This window comes from Bos taurus, chromosome X, assembly GCF_002263795.3.
Source record: "Bos taurus isolate L1 Dominette 01449 registration number 42190680 breed Hereford chromosome X, ARS-UCD2.0, whole genome shotgun sequence".
NCBI classification, from domain to species: domain Eukaryota; kingdom Metazoa; phylum Chordata; class Mammalia; order Artiodactyla; family Bovidae; genus Bos; species Bos taurus.
In genome coordinates this window covers 118,489,494-118,512,296 of record NC_037357.1, presented here as the reverse complement: position 1 = coordinate 118,512,296, position 22,803 = coordinate 118,489,494, and the positions used below count along the sequence as shown (strand labels likewise).

The following is a 22,803-nucleotide window of genomic DNA, read 5'->3' as shown; positions in this document are numbered from 1 at the left end:
AATAATAACTTGAAAAAAAATGAAATGCATGGTTATATGGAAAAAGGTGAGACATCCTAAAACCATAGCTTATGAAGAAAACACAGATTATCTAGCAAGATCCCTTTTTTAATTCTTTATTTTGAATGGAATGGGCTTAGAACCCATCTCTTGCCTTCTCCCTGTTTCATGAGGCGTCTCCAAGGAACTTCTAGGTCTTCTGGAACAGTTTTAAACCAGTAACCAGTTTTTTTTGAGAGTAGCATGCCTCTCACAGTTAGGGATGGGGAGAAAGGATAGATCATAAGGGGATTTGGGTTTGGGGGAAATTGTTTTTATTTGTTTGTGTGTGTATTTTTTTTTTTTTTGGAAGCACTTAACTTCAGTCAAAACAAAGGAGGGAGTTGCATCCCTTCTCTGCTTAAAAAAGTCAAAGCCTATGTCCAAATTTTTTACAGTTACTATGGTGTGGTCTGTTTACCAAAAGGCATAATTCATCTCAGTAAGACTGTTTCTTTTTAATTAATCAAATACTGCATTTTGTTATTAAGTAAAAAAAAAATTAGATAAGCCTTGCAGTATGATTGATCTTTGTCAAACTACCATCAATGTGTTTTTATTTTTTTTATTTGTAATTTACTTTTTAATATAAATTTATTTATTTTAATTGGAGGCTATCAGAGTCTTCAAAATGTAGGAGTCGTCTGAATAATATCTGCTCGGAACTGTGGATAATGTACATAACAAATGATTTAAGTACATGGACAGGAATCAGCACTTGACTCTGTCTCCCTCCTAGGGTTACCCTTGATTAAGAACTGTTACAGAAAGCCAATTCCTGCAGGAAAATATTTCCATAAATGTCTGACTCGCTCAGGCCCTTAATGTGCTTTGCATATTGCCTTTGACAAGTCTCATCTCAAAAAAACAATTTTCATATTATGCAAATAAAGATTTTGGTAAATAGGCTAGTTTTTTTCCCCTTATGTCTTTATATACATGGAAAAGCTCTTAAGATTATTAATGACAGGAACAGATGGCAACATATAACTTTGAAAAATTATATAGGTTTTCTGAAATAGCATCTAAAAATGAAATCAAGTCACAATTATGTTTTGGCTAAACCTGGAATGGAGATGTATGGCCATAGGATATATGTATTTCAAAAGTCAAGCATATATTCCTTGATGTCTAAATATTAGGTCTTCCAGTATCTTCTTCTTGGGTCTTATTGATGTAAGAAAAGCTCAAAATGCTGATGCTAAATCCAGTTTGTTATATTTCCAACCCTTTTCCCATTTGACTGGTTCTGGGTCTTATTTAAAAACAGTTCTTTTATTGATTTATTCTTCTTACTGTATCCCAAGCTATAAGACTTTAATTTGCCTTTGTCCCGTAGCAATGGGGCATGCCCACTTTCAGTATATTTGCTAAGCAAAGCTGCCTACCTCTTTTGCTTTTAAGCACTCAGATTATTCTTTCTCTTTCCTAACACAATCATATTTTTAGAAGATGTTTCTGCAAATGTTTAAGTTTAAGAGAACTGTTTACTGCTCTAAGCAAAGGTGCCCTCTAAGAATAGTATAGCTCCTAAACAGGTTCTCTTTTGTTTAAAATTTACATTTTGAGTATACTGCTCTCCTGATAACTTACTCAGACTACAAATTCCATTGAGTTCAGAGAGTAGTGTTTGTGGTATATAATAATTTACATTGTAGTTCATAGTCTTATTAAACCTAATGTGAATTATTTGCAGAGATCTTAAATTAACTTCCACTTGTTGATTAAGTGTTAAATCCTTTATTATTTAACTTTCATCAGACATAATTTTCATAAGGTATGCCTTTAACATAATTGTTTCAAGGCTTCCAGTTGTCATCTGTTAAATCTTTTTGCCCACTGGTGTCCTAGTAAAGATGACCACATCGTTTGGAATGGATTCACCATGTCTGGTTGTCCTTGTGAAGTATGTACTTTGTGAAGTTCACAAATTACTACACTGGCAGTTCAGGGAGGTGCCAGCCTTGCTTCTCAGTCTGTTGTTAAGGTGTATGCTGTATGTTTTTGCATGTACCATAGGGTCTTGCTATGTTAGAGAATTAGGTCTTTGAATTAGTTATGTCACAGCCTAAATGTTTTCCCAACATAACACAGGAAAACCTGTCATCATTCCAATTCTTTTTAATTTAGTCATATTTGAGCTCAGATTTTTAAAATATAATAAGAAACACATTTGGGTCACTGTTAAAAAACTAGTCTTTTGTGGGGATACTTAAAAAGCTCTTCAACTGAGAATATGCTTGGAACTTTGTCAACTTTTTTTATAGACGTGTCTTACATGAGAACATCTAATGATACATTGGAAAGTAACTCAAGCACCATTTAAAAAAATAATTTGCCTCCACAAATTTGGTTTTTATTCTTTATTAAAATTTTTTAAAACTCAACATTACTATAATCTCAAGGACAGATCAGTTTTTTAAAAAACTGTGATTCTATTAATTGATCAGATTTCCTGTGTTTGTTAAAAGGCAGTCCGAATATAGTTGTGGTGCATAAAGACACTGCTCAAGGATCTTTCATACTCTTTTTGTCATTGACATCCTATTCCCATCTAATAATTCAGACTTTTAAAATGGCAATAATTAAAGTTGATTAATTCTGCCTAAATTCTCTTACTGTACAGTGAACTCCTGAAAAATAATTATAAACAAGTCTTTTAATCTGAGATTTGCATGCATGCTCAGTTGCTTCAGTCGTGTCTGACTCTTTGCTACCCTATGGACTATATAGCCTGCCAGGCTTCTCTGTCCATGGGATTCTCCAGGCAAGAATACTGGAGTGGGTTGCCATGCCCTCCTCCAGGGGATCTTCCCAACGCAGGGATCGCACCTGGATCTCCTGCATTGCAGGTCGATTCTTTACTGTAGAGTCCCCAGGGAAGCCCTATAATCTGAGGTTTGCTTCCTTTCTAGTTCTTTCATTATATCTTAGCATAGGTAGAAGCTCGTTGATACACACCCTAGTTTGTTTCTGTCAGGAGCCTAGCCAGAGAAAGAGGCCATTGCCTCTAGTTTGTTGTAAGACAATGATGTGAAAGGTGGCCTTTGCTTTGACTTTGGCACTGAACTGAGAAGGGACTGATTGTAGCAGGAAATCAAAGAATAGGATTAATATTGTAATCAGTTTTCAGAGCAGCTGAGCACTGTGAATAGTTAAAATTTATGAATCTGAACATTAAATTCTGTTGTTGCAGACAAGAGAAAGAGTGGAGTTAGTTGTTGGATGTTGGTCCAGTGGTGTGATGCCTTTTTGATTCACACATGGTGATGACACTATGCACAGGACTGTGTATGGGCCAATTTACTCTTACCTGTTATTCCTGTGAGCTTCCCAGGTGGTGCAGTGGTAAACAATCCGTCTGCCAGTGCAGGAGATGCAAGAGACGTGGGTTCGATCCCTGGGTCGGCAAGATCCCTTGGAGAAGGAAATGGCAACCCACTCCAGTATTCTTGCTTGGGAAATCACATGTACAGAGGAGCCTGGTAGGCTGCAGTCCATGGGGTCACAAAGAGTCACACATGACTGAGCCACTGAGCACACGCATGCATTTTATCTTGTGCGTAGGTTACTACTGTTGGGTTTCATGCTCTTTTCTTTTCCCCTTGCTCATTTGTTTCTCAGTGACACTTAACAGCTTTCAACAAGAGATGTTGAATACACATACACACCCAGTCTTTAAGATGATACTATGACATTAACGTAATAAAAGGGTCACACATTTTTTGGTCATGGCTTCTAGAAGGCCTTTGTTAGCAAGTCTTCCCTGTGTGTTTCTGTGATATGGCAGGTGGAATTATTTAATCTAGTCATGCCATCTTGTTGGTTTCATGTTTCAACAAAAAATAGAACACAACACATGCTGGATTTACATTCCTGGACCGTGGGTAAGTCGTTCTCCTTGATCTTCCTCCCGTTAGATGCTTATGACCACCAACAGGTCAAAAGGACTTCTTGGGCTTTGGAATTGAATATATAAAACTTGAAGTGTCCGTCTCTTTGGCCAAGTACGTGTGATTTCTCACAACTTTCCCTGTACTGTGTCCTCTTATAGGATGGTTCCAATCTCACTGCGGGTCAGAGGGCCTATGCACCCGAGCAGCTGCAGAAGCAGGACAATTTAAGCATTGATACCCAGTACTACCTGGCCCAGCAGATCCACCCAGTCGTGGCTCGAATATGTGAGCCAATAGATGGAATTGATGCTATCCTCATTGCATCCTGGTTAGGTAAGTGTCCCGAGCTCCCTTATTTCAGCACCCAGTGATAGCAGGCCATATGGTCCTCCCTTACCTGTCAGGAGCTTTGTTTAGAGGCACGGTACCGTTTTGACGACTTCTTCATTTGCAGTTGGGCATTTGTTTTTGTCGTTGTTTGGTTAATGTCTGTCTCCCCTCCTAGACTGTCGACCGCACAGACTTGCTACCTATGTAGGCAGATGCCTGCTCCCGTGCCTGCACTCAGCAGATGCTGAGGGGAGAGAGAGGAGGCAAAAGAAAAGATAGGAGAAGGTTTTAGGCATCTCCTAGTCTCTGAGCTTACTTCATTGTTGGTTTAATCAGTGAACTTTCCTTAATAAGATTTATTGTATCTTGATTATTGTTTCCTCTTGTCTCAGACTCTAAATGTGTTTTCGCATGGAGTGAGAATGTACAACTTTTTTTAACATTATAAGACATTAAATACATTAACTTGTATTTGATTCCCTTTGAATATCCTGCTCTGGCTTTTAAAATTTTTTCTAAGACTGGACTCATTATCTTCTAGGAATTAGTTGACACCTAATTTCTCATCATCTCTGGAGGTTCCATCCATCCCTGACAGCTCATTCTTTCTTTGACTTTTTGCCAGGTCATCAGATTGTCATCTCTTGCTTGGAAATGTATTTCATAACCAGCCCTGGGCATATTTCTAGATGACCAGCATATTGAGAGTTACATTGCTTTAAGGTCTCTGCTCTCTATGCCATTGTACATAATGATGAATATTTTTAGAATAACTGCCTAATAAAATCCCTGGCTAGCTCCTCACTATCTGTAAGTCCAGTTGCCACTGACATCTTACAGTCTGTGACTTGGGCAGTTATAGGCTAACTTTTCTAGCTCCAACCTTTATTTCTAGCTCAACTTATTTTGTCGTCTAAATATGGCATTCCTTAATCTGTCCCTGCTTCATGGAAAATTCTCCCCCTCCTCTCATTGAAATGTCTGGCTTAAGACACAGGCTTTGGCATCATAGGGACCTGGGTTCAAACTCTGGTTCTGATGTTCATGAACTCTGGCTTTCGCAAACCTCTGAAGCTTGGTGTCAGCCTTGGTCTCTGGAGTCATAAACTAGAGTTGTTCTGAAGGAGCCATTAGAGGTGCACTTGAGATGCTCCATCTAGGCCTGGGCAGGGTTAGTGCCTGATCTTGACCACGCCCCACTCACTGTCAGGCCTGTGCAGAAATATGTCCAGACTCCTCTAGTCCATCAGATTTGCATGCAGTTATCTCTTGGTGTGCGTTTGTAGACTGAGATTGGACAGATGAATCATCAAGTCACATACTTTCCACACTGCTCTTGTTGAATGTGTTTCTGGGCTCCTCCCCGCCAGCATGCCCCCTTCGCCCCCGCACCTCCTTCTCTCCATTCTCCCATTAGTGTCTGCTCTGGAAGTGGAAACTCATTTTTGACATTTGCCTAAGCAAAACATAATTAGGAAGATAAAATTCTGCTACCAAAATCATCATATAATGTATTCTCAAAGTTGAGTTGTATTTGATGATGTTTATAAATCCTCAGCTGGGAGGAGGGAGCATAAGTGCACAATATTTTTGAGCTTCCTTCTTTTTTTTTTCCCTCTCCTCCGCCTTGAGTGCTTACTCTATCAGAAATTGTAATAAGTCCTTTGCATATGTTATCTCATTTAATCCTTTCAGTAACCCCATGAGGCTATGTTGTATCTCCTCCATTTTACAGAGAAGAAAGCTGAGGCTTAGAGAGGTAACTAACTTGGTCTTGTCACATCGCTAGTAAGTGGCCGACTGTGCTTGGACTGGGAGTCAGCTCTGTGTGACTCCAAAGCTTGTGCTTATACCACCACTACTTCTTACCTGGGAGAGGTTGTGACCCACGCCCTCAACCAGGAGTGGTATAGTGTTGATGCAAAGACCTGGGAGCTTCATCCTCTTCATGCTTCCTCTTCTCCCCACTGGTAAACGCCTGCACAAAGCATTTGTTTTTTTAGAGTAGATCTTCCTGGTTTTAGTTTGGATCATCAAGAACCTGATCCAAAGGCTAACCATTGCCCTTTCGTTCCTTAGTACTGAATTTTCTGGTGGCCTGGAGCTGAGGAGAGGTAGATGAAACAAGCCTCATCTCTCAACTGACATTTAACAGATAAGGGTGGAGCCTTGTATTTCAGCAGAAGAGCCCTAGGTGGTAGATCCTAGTTGGTAGACAGGCTGATGCCCACTTGGATATCTCAAGACTGGCTGTACAAGGAGCAGACCAGACTGATTTTGTTAGTTCCAGGGTTGTATTTAAGATCCTTTTCATATCCATTAAATCGCAGGCACATAGTAACTGCTTAAAGACAAACTTTCTCATCATTGTGGCTATCTTATGAATCCAGTTTTCATGTATTATTTTCAAAGCTGGTAGGCTGGGGAGCTCCATCTTCAGAGTGTTCTTGGTGTTACTTAGCACCCTCAGTCTACTGAGGGGACCATGTGACTGTGTGCACATCACCCCTCTCCTACCTCCATCGCCTGAAAGCTCTCGTTTCTGGGTAGCTGCTTAGAGCTGCTGAAGGGCCTGTGTCTCTCACCCTGAAGGAGCTGCAGCTGCTCCCCTTTTTATCTTTTTCTCATCTTTATCTTCTGCTACTTGACAGCAGTTTTTATGCTGAAGACATGTGAAGTTGTCATCGTTGTGCAGTCTGCCTCCTCCTACCGCAGCCCCGGCATCACCAGCAGTATCCACATACCTATCTACATTTGTAGTAAATCTCCCAGTCCTTTATCTTTACTTCTTTGCTCATAGGAGGGTCCACAGTAATGAAGTGCAGAACAGCAAGTGCCAGTCACCATGAAGATGTGTAGAAAATGTGGAAGCTGGCTGGGGAGATCTGTGTAAGCATCTGCCCCCTGCCCTTTTTAGGAGCTGCATTTTGATCTGCATCCTTTGTTCCTCCACCCCAAGGGAAAATTAGGGTGGCTGTTCTTCACTAGGGGATTCAAGGCCCCTGTTATCAGTTCTCACTTAGCCTGTGGTTTTAGAGGAGGAGGGAGGAGATAGGGAAGTGGTGGGAAAGAAGGGGAGTGTAAGGGGGTGCCTGGTTTCTAAGAGGTGCAAGCTATAGGCATAAAATTACTGTAATTTGTTTTTAAAGTTCTAAATCTGTTTTCTTTATATTAAAAAAAACTGCAGTTAGTGAACTGACACTGTTAAATGAGTTGAAGTCTGCAAATGTACACATAAAATATAAGCCCTCCAACCGTCTAATCACAGACATAAAATAATTCTCTTGCTTTTAATGTAGTTTTTATCTTTGACTAATGAAATGTATTACAGTGTTGAAACTTCAGTGAAGTTTGCTACTTTGTCCTTTTAGCTAGTATAAAGAAATCAGGAATAATGGCATAATTTCATTTAGGAAAATTATTAAGTTCATGATTTTTTATTTTAAGACTCCTTTGTGGAGAGCAACTATATTTTTCAACTACCTCTTTTTCTGTTGCTTTTATACTGCTTTCCTTGAAATGAAAGGCATGCATCAAGTGTTGGTTTTATCCTGTGGCTTCATTTTGGACATGCTCTGACTATTTCTCCCTGTCAGAATACCTCCTGAAGTCTGTCTGGTGGCATGTTGCATGGCCAGGTGTTCTATATAGGAAGGTCGTTTCAGTGAAAGGGAGAGAGGATAGTCTATTAAATGAGTGAGTGAATAAGTCTGTTGAATTGAAAGAGAATAATTTGTTCTCCCTAATAACTAATGGTCCTCATTATCCCACAGTAAAATGTGTATCATTTTTCTGAAACCCATGCAAGATTATTGCTATTGGGCTTAAATAAAGCTAAATTTTACTCTTTTCCATCTGTGAATAGAAAAAAATATAGTATTACTCTTCTTATACAATAGCCCTATGGGAAACATGGCCACTAAAACTTGGAACTCTTAGCTTTTGTTCTCTAGACTATAGGTTTTTTTCTCTCTTGTTCTAATGAAAGCTCTCTATATTCTGTGGACGAAATATTCACAGTATGCTCCAACATCCAAATAGTCTTCTGTACCTAGCAAAACAGGCTGGGAATGAGAATATTCTAAAGTTCATTCTTGAATTTCATCTTTTAATAAATTTATATTTAATACATGACAATACTTAAAATTATATAATATCTTTACTCTGATGAGGAATGATTTTGTACAATAACTTTCAAGTACATTTCTTCATGGTCAGTTATAAAATTTCAGGCATTTGGCTATCAGGGCTGTTTTTTCACTGGTCCTGAGAAATTATTGATATTTGAAGAACATGAAAATTTTAAATTTAATCTCTGAAAGTAGTGCTTAAAACAAGGGAACACACTTAAGCCACTGTGTTCCTGAGTTAAATTGGAAAGTAAAAACCCCTCTTTTTATAAAATGGCCATGCCACCTTACAGAAGGTGGTTTCTGTCAATACACAGAGTTCAGTGGCATTTTCTAAGAAATGAAATGCCACCGCAGGCCGTGCCATGTATGGGTGTGCCTTTGGTAGACCCAGAGAGAGATACATACAAAGGTGGTGGTGGGAGTGGGATGATGCCACAGCAGGTGCCTCAGGCATTGCTTTCTTGATCAGTGAAGACTTTGCCTTTTTTCATGATTAAGCTCTCAGAAGAATGTACATACATGACCATCATTTCCAAACCTTAGATATTTAATATGACATAATTTATAATAAAATTTAAAACAAAAGATTACACCAACTGCAATGTAGGATAGTAAGTCTGCTCAGCAGATAAGAACCCCATCTCAGGCTGGGTGCCAATCCAAGCATGTCACTGAATGGCTCATGCTCCTGGCTTTCTTATGCATCCATGGAACAGATGAATGTTGAAGACCTGAGTAATGGGTGCTGTGAAGGGTACAAAGTTGAGTTGGCTGAGGTTCTTCAATTACAGCCCAGCCTGTTGAGTCAATTTCCCTCTTGTGGGAAAATCTAGGGCCAGCACAAGTACATATCCCAAAAGAGGCAAAATAAATTTTTCAGTGTTTTGGAAGAAGCAGAGCCCACTTCTAGCTGGGGCCACCCAGGAAGAGTTTATGAAAATGGAGATGTTTGAGGCCATGTGGGTTTGCACTGTGCGTGTGGAGTTGGGAGTGGCTATCTGTGTGTCTGTGCTTCCAGCCCAGTGATGAGCAGCAGAGCCCTGACTTCCAGGCCATCCCAGCTGCTCTTCAGGGCACATGAGGGAGTTCACAGAGAGTCTCACAAAGGGTATTCGTTGCACTGCATTGCACCTCAGTCTTTACAAGGTGAGCGCACAGCGCTTGTGCCTGTGACCCAGGTTCACCGTGCCAAGGGCCTGCAGTGGCACTGTTTACCTGACTCAGGCATACCTCTAAGAACTTAGAGCCCCACCAGAGCATGCCGAGAGGAATTGCTAGGAGTAGTGATTTCTTGCTCTGACTTTGTAAGGCTTGGAATTTCCAAAGGAAAATGGAGATTTCTCACATTATTTAAGTTTGATCCATTTTTAAAAATTTAACTCATTGAGGAGTAATTGGCAAATATAATTGTATGTATTTAAAGTGTACAGTGTGATGACTAGAGATATGTTTACATTGTAGAATGTTTACCAAGATCAAGATAATTAACATAATCATCACCTCACCCTTCTGTGGGGCAGGGGTAGTGTGGTGAAAATGCTTAAGATCTACTTGCAGCAACTTTTAAGTATGTGATACTGTATTATTAATTATAGATCAAGATTTTAAAGATCATCATATTAAACATACTAAAATGATGCCAAGACTGTGTAGCCTATAGAAAAATGGGTAAGACGTAATATAATGAAAAAGAGCTGAGTACAGCATTGTGCACAGATACTTAAACTGTGTAAAATGTATACATATGGTTAATTCAGAAAAGTGTAAAGATGATGAGTTTTACGTTCCTCCTTTGTTGAAAAAATATAAATATTCTTATAACTAAAGTAAGATAGTTTTTATAAAATCAGATGGGAATATCATTGAAACATGTATATTATCATATGTGAAATACACGAGTCCAGGTTCGATGCATGAGATAGGGTGCTCAGGGCTGGTGCACTGGGATGACCCTGAGGGATGGGATGGGGAGGGAAGTGGTTGGGGGGTTCAGGATGGGGAACACTTGTATACCCATGGTTGATTCAAGTGAGTGTATGGCAAAAACCACTATAATATTGTAAAATAATTAGCCTCCAACTAAAATGAATTAATTAATTTAAAAAAATCAGATGGAAAAAATTGTTAAGCAGTTACTAACTCACTTGTAAAAAGGTGGGTGTTTAGGAACCTGTAGCATGACTCTGCACATCACCCCCACCCCATATCTACCAACATAGATGGAGAGAAGAGGATTTTGCTGTAAGAGAAGCAAAATCTTTTCTTGGTCTATTCCTTTGTGTTATTTTCCAAATATTTTTTCAGCATAAAGTTACTGTGTTTTCTCACATCTAAAAATAGGAAAGAAGATACTTCCAAGTTTTTTTCTTGCTTAGAGGTACAGGTCTCATTAAGTTAAAATTCACGTTCAGGGCTATCATCAAGGGCATTAAAAACAATCCTGTCTAGCAGGATTTTTTTTCTCCATCATGATTGTGGGAGTTATCTTTTGCAAGACAGTAAAACTCTTGGGAGTTTACTTAACCCACAGGTTTGGATATTATTTCTTTTAAAATACTCAGACATTTCTCATTTATCTTATGGAACGGTTTGTTGTTGCTGTGAAAAGCAGGTTCAGTTGCTTGCCACTTGTACAGTCAATTGTTTATCATTCAGTTGGATCTGTAGTATTTAAAATTTTTTTATTATAAAAAAATTCCAAACGTGTAATAGTAAAGAGAACTGTGTAAGGAGCTCCCATTTGCTCACCACCCAGCTACAACCATTCTGCAGCTGTGGCCAACCTTCCTCCTCTTCACCGCCTCTGATGATTTTGAAGTGAACTCTAGACATTGTATCATTTTACCTATAAATATTGGTATTTCATTTTGCATTTCTAAAAGGTAAGGTTCCCCCCTTTTAGCATAAGTGTAACATTATCACTATGGGGAAAAAAAAACCCACAATTTATTTTTTCATCACATATCCAATAAGTGTATTTCCCCAGTCGTACTGTGAATGCATTTTTCCTTTAAAATGAAGCTCCTTCTTTGAACTGGAATCTAGTCAGAGTCCAGATGATAGTTAATCTTCTCTATCCCTGTTTTGTTTTTTGACCCTTCCAATTTATTTGTTAGAGAAACCAGCAATTTTTGTCCTATGGAATGTCCCTTATTCTGGAGTTTGCTGTTTGCATCCTGGAGATATCCTTTAACACATCCCTCTGTCCTCTCTGTTTCTTGTAAAATGGTAATTAGATCTAAAGACTTGCCCATATTTTGGTTCAGCTTAAATTTTTGCTAATCCAACTTTCTAGGTAATGGTCTGTACCTTTGTGAGGAGATACATAATGTCTGATTGGAATCTAACACATTTTGAAACAAACTCAGAGATATAGCATGAGAGATACTTCGTATTCAGTTTTCCTACCTTTTTCAGTGTATAAATTTTCTTTTTTTTAAGTTGAAATATAGTTGATATACAGTGTTATTTAGTTTTAGATGTACTGTGTAGTGATTTGAGATTTGTATACATTATGAGATGATCATCACAGTAAATCTAATAATCCTCTGTCCCCATACAAAGTTACTGCAGTGTTATTGACCATACTCCTTATGTTATATATTATATCCAACTCCCTCTCCCTTTTGACAGTCAGCTGTTTGCTCTCTGTATCTGTGAGTTTGTTTTCATTTTGTTTTGCTTTTTAGAGTCCACATTTATTGTTATCCTGTGGTATTCATCTTTCTCTATCTTATTTTACTTGGCATAGTACCCTCTAGATCCATCCATGTTGTCACAAATGCAAAATTTCAGTTTTTGGTGACTGAGTAATATTCCTGTGTGTATGTGTGTGTATGTGTGTGTGCGTGTGCGCACACGCACACATAACACATCTTCTTTATCCATTCATCTATTGATGGGTCCTGAGATTGCTTCCGTATCATGACTATTATAAATAATGCTTCAGTGAGCATTTGAGTCATGTATCTTTTTGAGTTAGTGTTTTTTTTTTTCCCCTGATAAGTACCAGATGCTAAATTGCTAGATCGTATGACAGTTCTATTTTTAATTTTTTTGAGAAACCACAATACTGTGTTCCATAGTAGTTGTAATAATGTATAATCCCACCAACAGTGCACAAGGGTTCCCTTCACACTACATCGTTGGTAACACTAGTTATTTGTTGTCTTTTTAATAATATCCATTCTGACAGGTGTGAGGTGATAGCTCACTGTGGTTTTGATTTGCATTTCCCTGGTGATTAGTGATGTTGAGCATCTTTTCATGTGCCTGTTGGCCATCTGTTTGTCTTCTTTGGAGAAATGTCTGTTCATGTCCTCTGCCCATTTTTAAAATCAGGGTTTTTGTTGTGTGTGTTGAGTTGTATGAGCTTTCTATGTATTGAATATTAACTCCTTATCGGATATATTATTTGCAGATATTTTCTCCCATTCAAGTGGGCTACCTTTTCTTTTGTGGATAGTTTCCTTGTCTGTGCAAAAAGCTTTTTAATTTGATGTGACCCTGTTTGTTTAATTTTGCTTTTGTTTCCCTTGCCTGAGAAGATATAGCCAAAAAAATAACTGCTAAGACCAGTGTCAAAGATGGTACTTCTTAGTTTTTTCCTAGGAATTCTTTTATTCAAGTCTTATATTTATAAAGTCTTTAATCCATTTTGAATTTATTTTTGTGTATGGTAAGAGAAATCAATATGAATTTCTTATATAACAGACATACAGAAAAGTTCACAAGAACCTAACTGCTCCATGAATTTTTCCAAAGTAGACACGTACCAGTGTAGTCAGTCCTGAGCACAAGAAACAATATATTATTGTATCCTCAGAAGCCCCTCCTATCCCCTTCTAGAGATTGTCCTCCATGCCCCAACAGAAAATTACTATCATGACTTACAACATCATAGATGAGGTTTTCTTATATTTCAATGCTGCATAAATTATGTCTTTACTCTTAATGTCTGGCTACTTTCATTCAGTCTGTTTGTGAAATGGGTCCATGTGGTCGTACTTCATTTCTGTCTACTATGAATATCTCACACTGTGTGACTACCTACCAATGGATTCTTTCCACGCTGGGTGGTTATCAGTATTAGGCATTCTAGTACATATCTTCTGTTGAAAAATTATATGTATTTCTGTTGGGTATATACTTAGGAGCAGATTGGCTTGGTCATAGTGGGCATATATGTTCAGTGTTAGTAGATGTTACCAATTATCTAACATGGTTCTACTAATTTAGAGCTGCTACTAGCAGCGTTTGAGTGCCTGCCATTCTCAGCAGTACTTGGTGTTTTCCTCTCTTCTTCATTTCATGTTGTGGCATAATGTTATGGTTTTAATTTGTGTTTCTTTGATGACTAATACAGTTGAGCACCTGTTATCATGCTTATTGGCCATTTGAATATTTCCTTTTGTAAGAGATCAGTTCAAGTCTTTTTCTGCTTTACTGTTGAGTAGTCTTTTTCTTACTGATTTGCAGGCATTCCTTATATGTTCTAAATGAGTTCTTTGGTAATATATGTTGCAAACGTTTTTTATTTGGAGTGCTTTCTTCTAAAGGATAATTAACATACCATGCATATCACACAGTCAGTGTATCAAAACACAGAATATTTCGATTGCCTAGAGAGTTCCCTTGTACTCTTCCCCAGTCCATACCCTCCCTCCCACAAAAGGAGCCACTCATCTGATTTTTATAACCATATGTTAGTTTTGCCTGTTATAGAATTTTGCACAAGTGATCTCCACTGGTACATGCTTTTTGTGTTCAACTTCTTTCACTTAGCATATTTTTGAGATTCATACATCTTGTTGCCTGTATCAGTATTGTCTTTTTCGTTGCTGAGTAGTATTCCATGGTATATGCTACCAGTTTGATATTCATTCTCCTGTTGATGGACCTCAAATTGTTTCCAATTTATGAGTATTATGAATAAAGATGCTATGAACATTCTTATACAGGGCTTTTTATGGATGTAGCATTCACCTTTTAAAAGTTCATTTAAGTATTTTTTTCTTTAATCATACTAAATTTTCAGTTTGTTTATTGTTCTCTAGGAAGTCCACATATACGAAGGCATGGATTCATGGAAAAGATTCGTTTCCTAGAAAAAATTTTTAGAAAAAAATATTCACATTAGGATTTCATAAGTTAGCTTCCCTAGTATTTTAAGTGATTTGTTTAAGGTATACTTGTGAATACCAGTTACTCTACTCATATGGAATTTTATTCATATGGATCTTTCCTGCTTCCCTATAGTTGTATGAACATAATTGACTTTACCGTAGTTATTTGCAGTTGCATTAGTAAAGACCTTGTCTTTGGAAGATGATTATTTAGTCAAATATATCAGCCTCCAAACCTAACACCCTGAGTTTGGAGCGTTTTAAATACTCCTTGAAAATGGGGACAAGTGAACATTCTAAAAACAGATAAATAGTTTACAATTATTAGAAAATACAATGGTAGAAAAAATAATCCTGTTCTATATGTTACATTGGAGGTATGTGTGATAAGAATGGGGCAATCTTAAGTAAAAAACCACTCCTGAACTCATCCTGTCCAATGCTCATGATGTTACTTTCTATAAATACTCTTGAAATATGAGAGCTTTGATCCTGTTGCCAAAATAATGTGAGATCCTATAAATTTTCTAATTATAAATGACAGTATTTTAATTTCATTCCACTGTGCCTCTGTCCTGTCTCGTCGTTGTCGCCCTCCCCCACACCCCTACTCCAGCCCAAGAAAAATGGTGTGACTGGGTCACTACAAGTCACAGGGTTGAGTTAAAGCACACATCATTTCCATGACTGCTCTTCCCCCACATAACTGGTGCCAAGCGCAAATAGGCTGCTCCTTCTTTTATTCTGTGCCGGACCAAATGGTTAAAGTTATCTGTCAAAAGCTAGTCTAGTAGAAGTTCTTTTTCTCAACTGGGACATAAAGTCTGTTTCTTTAAGACAGTTTGGAAAAGCTCTGCATAGAAGAGATAAGGAATTTGGAATTGAGTTTTGTATCTCTTGGTTGCTCAAAGACTACTGTGATTACTTACTGTGTAGTGTGCAGTTTAATATTGATTATACAGTATATATGCACGTATGGAAACTGTGATCATAAAGAGTTTGCTTTAATGTCATTTCTGATGATTGTGTTTCATTTTGGAGGGACAGTAATTACAAATGGAGTTCTTTGTAGCAGTTCAATTTTGCACATTTTAAAATTCCAAATCTACCTCTAGGTGGCAGCACTAGACACTTTTTCCCTGTTTGATTTCAGGCTTAACGATTTATGGTATAAGTAGTAAAACTTTTAAGTTTCCTGAAACTTTGAAATAAGCTGTTCATCGCCAGTTTTGTGCAGATTTGGAAAAATTAACTTCTATGTTGAATAAGTTTGGGGTTTAAACGTGAATTTTAACCTTAAAAAAGGATTCCAGCAGTAATGATCCATATTTTTAACATGACTTCTTAATATGTTTTCTTAAAAAGATTTAACTTAGCCCTCTGTGATTTGCCTGTTGAACTTAAAATTGTCCTCCCAAGAAAATCACTTCTTTGTGATATTTTTATATTCAAGTAACTTGTACAAGGGTTGTTATATACTTAATATTTTAAGGTTATTACAATGTCTTCTCCCTATTTTCTATTGAAAAAAATATGCCATTTTGACTTATGGCCAGAAGTACTGAGATGAAGTCCCTTTTCTTGGAAAAAAATCAGCTTGCGTGTAAATATGAAGTAATTAGCTGGGCCAGTTGGTTTTGTGATTGCCCTGGGCAGATAAGGGTGGTTTGTGGGAATGGACATTTAAAGTAGACATTTCATAAGGCCTGGTAATTTTTATAACTCTCAGTCACTTGTTGGGCTTTTGTCCATAAGTAGCAGGACAACCCATGTCCAGTTGTGGTGTGTTCAGCGGGCAGGCTGCCTCAGGTACACTCAGTGAACATGACTGGTAGGGAGGCCTATAAAAGCTTTCATTGCTTCCTGGTTGCAGCCCAACCAGTTTTGTCTGTGTGCAAACCCAGCTTTGTTTTGTTCCTTGATATTTAGGTTGTGAAAGAAGCTTGTCTTTTAGAAAACCCTTGCTTATTTTTTTCCATACTCTTCTTTGAAGAGTATTGGCCTGGGAAATTGGTGGAATAATCATACCATCAGAGAAAAACTGGAGCTGCTTTCTCATAATCCCGAATAAAGCAAGACATGTGAATACAGTTGGATTCACAACTAGAGGTTCAGGAATTTGCAGCAGTTACCCTTCACTGCAGAGAAGAAATGGCACCATTCACAGGGGTGGGCCTAGTTTCTCTCACTCCATTCCTCTGTCTCTCCTTGTCTTTAAAGGAGAAGATATGTATTCCCCCACACTTCACTAACTTGCTGTTTCTCTTAAGCTGTAGGTAACTTGTAAGATAAAAATGTATAGTGAGCCTTGGGGTCACGTGGCTAGTGAGCCGTGTGATCTGTGTTACAATAATTTATATCACTAACCAAGAACAGGTTTTCAATTTGTTTTGAATGTGTAGTCTTTGTTTTTATTATACACTATCATGTTGGGAAATACTCACTTTAATTACTACAAAGAGCAGCTATTAACTTGGCTGCAACATGAACGTGCGTTTCATGTATTTTTCCAAATGTATAATTTTGAATGAATACTAAATGATGGATAAATAATGTTCACCCACTATTTTATTTTTTCATTCATGTGGCATTTGTTGAGTGCTTTTTACATGATCGGCATCATTGAAAATGATTTGTCCTCTAATGTCTGATTTAAACTTTAAAAGTGTATAGTAGCTCCATTTTGCAGATGAGAAAACCAATACTCAAGAATCTTTTCATTTTTTCTTTTTTAATCACAAAGCTATGCATTTCTTTCCAACTCTGTCCACAAGCCAGCTCCCCAGTGGGTTTTTTTTTTTCCTTTTCATTCTTTTTTCAGCACCTTTCAACTGCCAGAGTCAACCCTAAGTCTTTTATGATTATGAGATGTCACTTGACAGTTGACTAGCTAGGATTTAGAATCTTGTCACTGAATTCTAAATATATCTGTTAGATTATCTAACTATGCAAGCTGTTGATAGAGATAAAACAATTTTTAGATATTTTTAGTATTTGGACTTTTATGCTCAGTGACTTTTACATTATTTACATTTATACTAAAATAAACATGATAGCTTTATATTTCTAACCAAAAAATACCTAGAATTCTTAGGGATTGCTAAGGAATACTTTCAAGAAAATAAGATATAGAGTGGAATAATTATCTTTAAGTATAAATTCATATAGTGGATTTTGACATATATGCTTTAGTCAACGGTAAGTTAAATTTGTTGGCCTTAAAATCTTTCCTTTTCTCAAATAGCTTGGGGAAACAAGATAGTGTAAACTATGCATCAGTTGATTTCTTATGTTGTTTTGATTGAAATATAGAAGGTATATTTGGCTTCAGGATTTTCATGGGACATTTTGGCCTGTAGAATTTGTAGATCATTGTTTTTGCACGTATTTTAAATTTCTGAATTCAGAACAGTAAAACCATGTTGCGTTTTGACAGATGCTGCTACTGAATTTTAACCACTGAATTAGATAGCAACCTCCATGCTGTTAGCTACTGAGCCAAGATGGAATTGACCACTGCATTGAAATCAGGGTTAGCAGTTGTGTCTGCACTTGAAGGAGTTGTAATAGCAGTGAACTTGTTTTCCTTAATGGGATTTTTATTCTCTCTTTTCAGTTTTAATGGTAATACTTTGATTTTGGAGATTTTAATAGTGCATTTTTGGGGAGATTGTCACTGTAACTTTAAGAAAATAGTAAAACCATCCCATAGAAGTAAGTAGTTTCCAAATGCAAATGTCCAGTAGCCTGTTTCTGCATTGTTTTGATGCAGTTTGTTTTGTTTATAATTTCCTTAAAAAAAAAAAGAAGTCATTTGTCTTGATGATATGAGCCTCTATCTTGAGTTCAAATGGTTGTGTATGTATTTCATGAATTTGAAACAACTCTTCTGATTTCTTTGTAGTATTTTTAGGAGAAGGGAATTCCAATAATTGTACCTTTCTGAATTTATTTTTTCTTTGACATTAATAGGACTTGACCCCACCCAATTTAGGGTTCATCATTATCATAAAGATGAAGAGAATGATGCTTTACTTGGTGGCCCAGCACACCTCACGGATGAAGAGAAATACAAGGACTGTGAAAGGTTCAAATGCCCATGCCCTACATGTGGAACCGAGAATATTTATGATAGTGTCTTAGATGGTTCGGTTAGTTATTTTTGTTTCTTTTTGTTTCTTTTGTGAGTGAACTAGTATAAAGTCCTCTTTCTCTCCCCTGTATGTGTAAAAAGGAAAAATGTTTTTAATGTGTTTAAAGAATTTTGGCATCATATGAATTCTGCCTTCACAACTTACGTTATTTCTGCTTAAAACCTCTTAATAGAGTGTACTTGAATATTTGTTTTTGGCTTCCTAAAATGCTTGGCCTTGGTTTTTTAAATGGAATCTCCTGAAAATTCTAAATTATCTTAAAGTATTTTTATGGTAATTCCTTAATTAGTAACCTGTATTTCTCCACTCCCAGCCCAATTTATTAAGACTTAGAGTGATATTTGCCTTTATCTTAAATCAAGTTAATGGGAACTAAGTGTTTTTGAAAAGTTTTTGTTTATCTTTACACATCCCACTTGCCTCCTTTTTGACAAAGTTACTCTGATGATCTTTTCTGCTGTCTTTGCATATCAGGCATTAAAAAAGTCACAAGGAGACATTTCTCTCAAGAAGTACTGCCAAAAAATGTATCATTGACCTTGGATCAGAACTTGAAACTTGGCCAATCTACTTGATTCCACTGCAGTGTTATACATGTACTAGCCATGGGCAAATGAGTAGGCAGCAGAACCATGTAAAACCTTGAAACTGAAAGAAAATACATCCTTTATCTAAATTAAAAGTAATTATTTTAAGTTAATTTGGACAAACAGCAGATGTTTTGCATTTTTTTGAATCAAAACAAAGCAGTCTTTGGAAGCAAGTGCAAGGAAGAGGCAGACACAGATCAGCAATACTTGCTAAATCCTTGAGTTTTGCTTCATTACAGCTGTAAATAAGATAGTTAATTGCATGGAGGCTTGACGACTTGCAGATGGGCTAACTGTGGAAGAGCCGATGTCAAGCTCTAAAATCTCTTCCACCTGGAATTGCTTAGTGTGGCGGGGTAGGGTTATATACCAGATTGGAGCAGGAAACCAAGATGTTTTAAGTATCAAGAAGGAAAACAAATGCTCCAGAAACCCCAACAGTTTTCCTGTATATTACATTTGCTTTGTCTTTGTTTAAAACAAAACAAAACGTTTTCTCCAACTACTAATAATTCATAGTTTCAAATTTGTGCTCCTCCTCTCTCTCCCCTCCCCCAAATACATTTTTCACTTGTAGGGGACGGGGTTACAGAAATTTTAGATTTGCTAAGCTAATGATGTGGTCATTTTGTAGTGTAACACTTAATTTTTAGACTTTATTCTTAAAAATTAAGTTGGTAGTACTAAGCAAACTATTGTCATTAATATTCTTGCATTGTCTTCAAGTTTGGAATGAATAAATACAAATTTAAATTTTTGCTCAGTATCTCTAAGAAGGATGTTTATTTCCAGTAACTTGACTTTACTGGTATTTTCAGAGGGGAGACTACTTTATCCATGGAGTCTGCCATGTATTGAATGTAAAAAAAGTGATTTCAGGGTTTTCCCTTCAGTTTTCTTCTCCATTATCATAGTGACAAGAGTGGAAGCTATGTGTGACTGAGGGGATCTTTGAGTAGAAAGTGGTTGAGAAAATAAGGTTAAAAACTTACCAATAAAATGAATTAAGAATACAGTACAGCAGGACAGCATGTAAGTATTTAAGCACAGAAACCTTTCATAATCTTTTTTTTGTCTGTCTTAACTTCTGTAGGGAACTGATATGGAGCCCAGCTTGTATCGTTGCAGTAACATCAATTGTAAGGCTTCTCCTCTGACCTTTATGGTACAGCTGAGCAACAAATTGATCATGGACATTAGACGTTGCATTAAAAAATACTATGAAGTAAGTATCTACCATGAGTTTCTTACATATGCAATGTACTTAGATTTGATACTTGTTTTTAAATGGTTTTTTGTATTATTGGTTTTTTCCCGAAACTAAAATTTCGAAAAGATGAAGGAAAATGATTTGATTTTTCTATTGGGGATTTTCATCTCATTTTATTTTTAGAAATGAAGCTTTTGCTTTTAAGAAAAAATGAAAATATAATCAGGAAAAGGTTTCGTTTCTTGCTACCTAAATAAAATGAAGTTATATGGTCACTCGGATCTTTGGGCAGAGGAGGAAAAGTCAATATTAACCTTTCTTTGGCAACTAGAACTGTAACATCATGTATGGTGATTTATAATAAACTGCCAACTAGCTAACACTTTGTGTTTATGTGGTAATCTAAACCATTTCACAGCTTAATTTTCCAAGGAAATCAGAATAAACGTCTTTTAAATTTAAATGCAGTTTGTCTGTCATTTTAAAAGAGAATGTCTAATTTTTATAAACATATAGTAAAAATTCCAAAAGAGTGAGTGAGCTGTCTGCATTATAAAGAAGGCTTCTTTCAAAGTTTTGGTTTTGTTTTTAACACATTTCACATGAATGAGTTTTTTCTCTTAAAAAGTTAAAATTAAAAAAATCCCCACATTTCCTATTTGATTTTTCTTAGTGTTTCATTATGTCACTTGTCATCTAAAACATTTTCTATTACTTTGAAAGCTCACTGTAACTTATGTAAAGAGGCTACACTGGCAAGGTATTTCCAAATAATGCTCAGGTTCTATTAGGTAAGACTCTTGACTTTGATCAGTATCATTTTATAATTTCTACTATATGTTACTTAACATACAGTATAGCATTTTCTTCTTTAAAATCTAACTCATTAAATGAAAATCAAGTATTAGATCATTAGGATGAAGAGTGAAAACATAGAGTTCTAGTATTGTGATTTTTGGAGTAGAATAATTTATATTTGTCAAGGAAAAAAACCCAAGTAGGATTGTCTGAAGATATTTTTAAAATAGTAATTATGGCTACATTTTGGGAAGTCTGAAATATTTTAGTGAATAATCCTGTGTTGCACTTAATGAACATTGGATGGGAATAAAGGTTATCTGTGGGTTCACATTCCACAGTAGATGAAATGTTCAGCACGTGAAATGTTAGGCCTTTATTTAGCATAAAGAGCCCAAATCAAAACTATTCAGCTCGTTTACAGACCTCAGTGGGCAGAGCATGATTCTTGACTCTTGGGAAGAATTCCGAGTTTTCTCTCTGTGTTTAGTCTATCAGATTCTTCACCATGGAAATGTTAATACTAGGAGAAGCTCATCTATTTCCTTCTCTAAGAATGGGCAATCTGTTTTGACTAAGTTAGGAATAGGCAGAAAAATGATCTTTTGAATAGTTAGAAATAACCCTAACTGAAAGATTGATTTCGAATTGTGTGTGTGTTGTGGTGGTAGTGGTTATATAAGTATTGTTCAAGCTTAATAATCTAGCTTTAGGCATCCAGACATTTAACCCGAGGTTTCTATAGCATTTAATTGTCTTGTCTATCTCACTAACAGTTACAGTTTTCCTGTTGTTAACTGCCCACTTGATTGACTTTCCTAAGAAATTTCAAATTAAAATACCCAAATGTCATTCCTACAGTTGAAGGGTGATATGACTGTCCTCAAAATTAGGAACCTATTTCTCTTTTTATTGACATTAGGCGTATGTGATTGTCTGGGAGAGAAAGAAATCCATTATTCCTTCTTTTCCTGACCCCATGATGAACAAATGTTTCAAATATCCTCAAAATCAGAGCTTTTATATGTTATACTTTGTTGTTATACTTTATCAGTAGAGTGTTCTCTTTCTTCCTGACCCCAGACTTAAATGAACTTGGCCAGTAGAGAGATACGGTGTTTCTTTTGTTAACGTGCCTCTAAATGATACTGGTTACAGTTAGTTGAGCGTGATACATGGTCTCGGTGGTAGTCCTGCTGGAGGTCAATAGACCAAGTGTACTGGAGATAAGAGTGTTGGTAGTAAGTACTATGGAGAAGGCGAGGGTACCCCAGTCCAGTACTCTTGCCTGGAAAACCCCATGGACGGAGGAGCCTGGTAGGCTGCAGTCCATGGTGTCGCGAAGAGTCCGATACGACTGAGCGACTTCACTTTCACTTTTCACTTTTCATGCATTGGGGAAGGAAATGGCAACCCACTCCAGTGTTCTTGCCTGGAGGATCCCGGGGACAGAGGAGCCTGGTGGGCTGCCATCTGTGGGGTCGCACAGAGTGGAACATGACTATAGTGACTTAGCAGCAGCAGCAGC

At 37.0% G+C, this 22,803-nt stretch overlaps 1 protein-coding gene across 6 annotated transcripts in view; it reads left to right on the top strand.

The window, feature by feature from the left end:
- Window positions 1–22,803, top strand: part of POLA1 (DNA polymerase alpha 1, catalytic subunit) — a 295,127-nt gene that overhangs the window by 124,391 nt on the left and 147,933 nt on the right. For all 6 annotated transcript variants that reach the window (XM_059883482.1, XM_005228356.5, NM_001206065.1 and 3 more), the window contains 3 exons: window positions 4,094–4,268; window positions 18,496–18,674; window positions 20,361–20,492. In XM_059883482.1, the coding sequence (XP_059739465.1) occupies window positions 4,094–4,268; window positions 18,496–18,674; window positions 20,361–20,492 (486 nt within the window). The remainder of the gene's footprint in view (window positions 1–4,093; window positions 4,269–18,495; window positions 18,675–20,360; window positions 20,493–22,803) is intronic.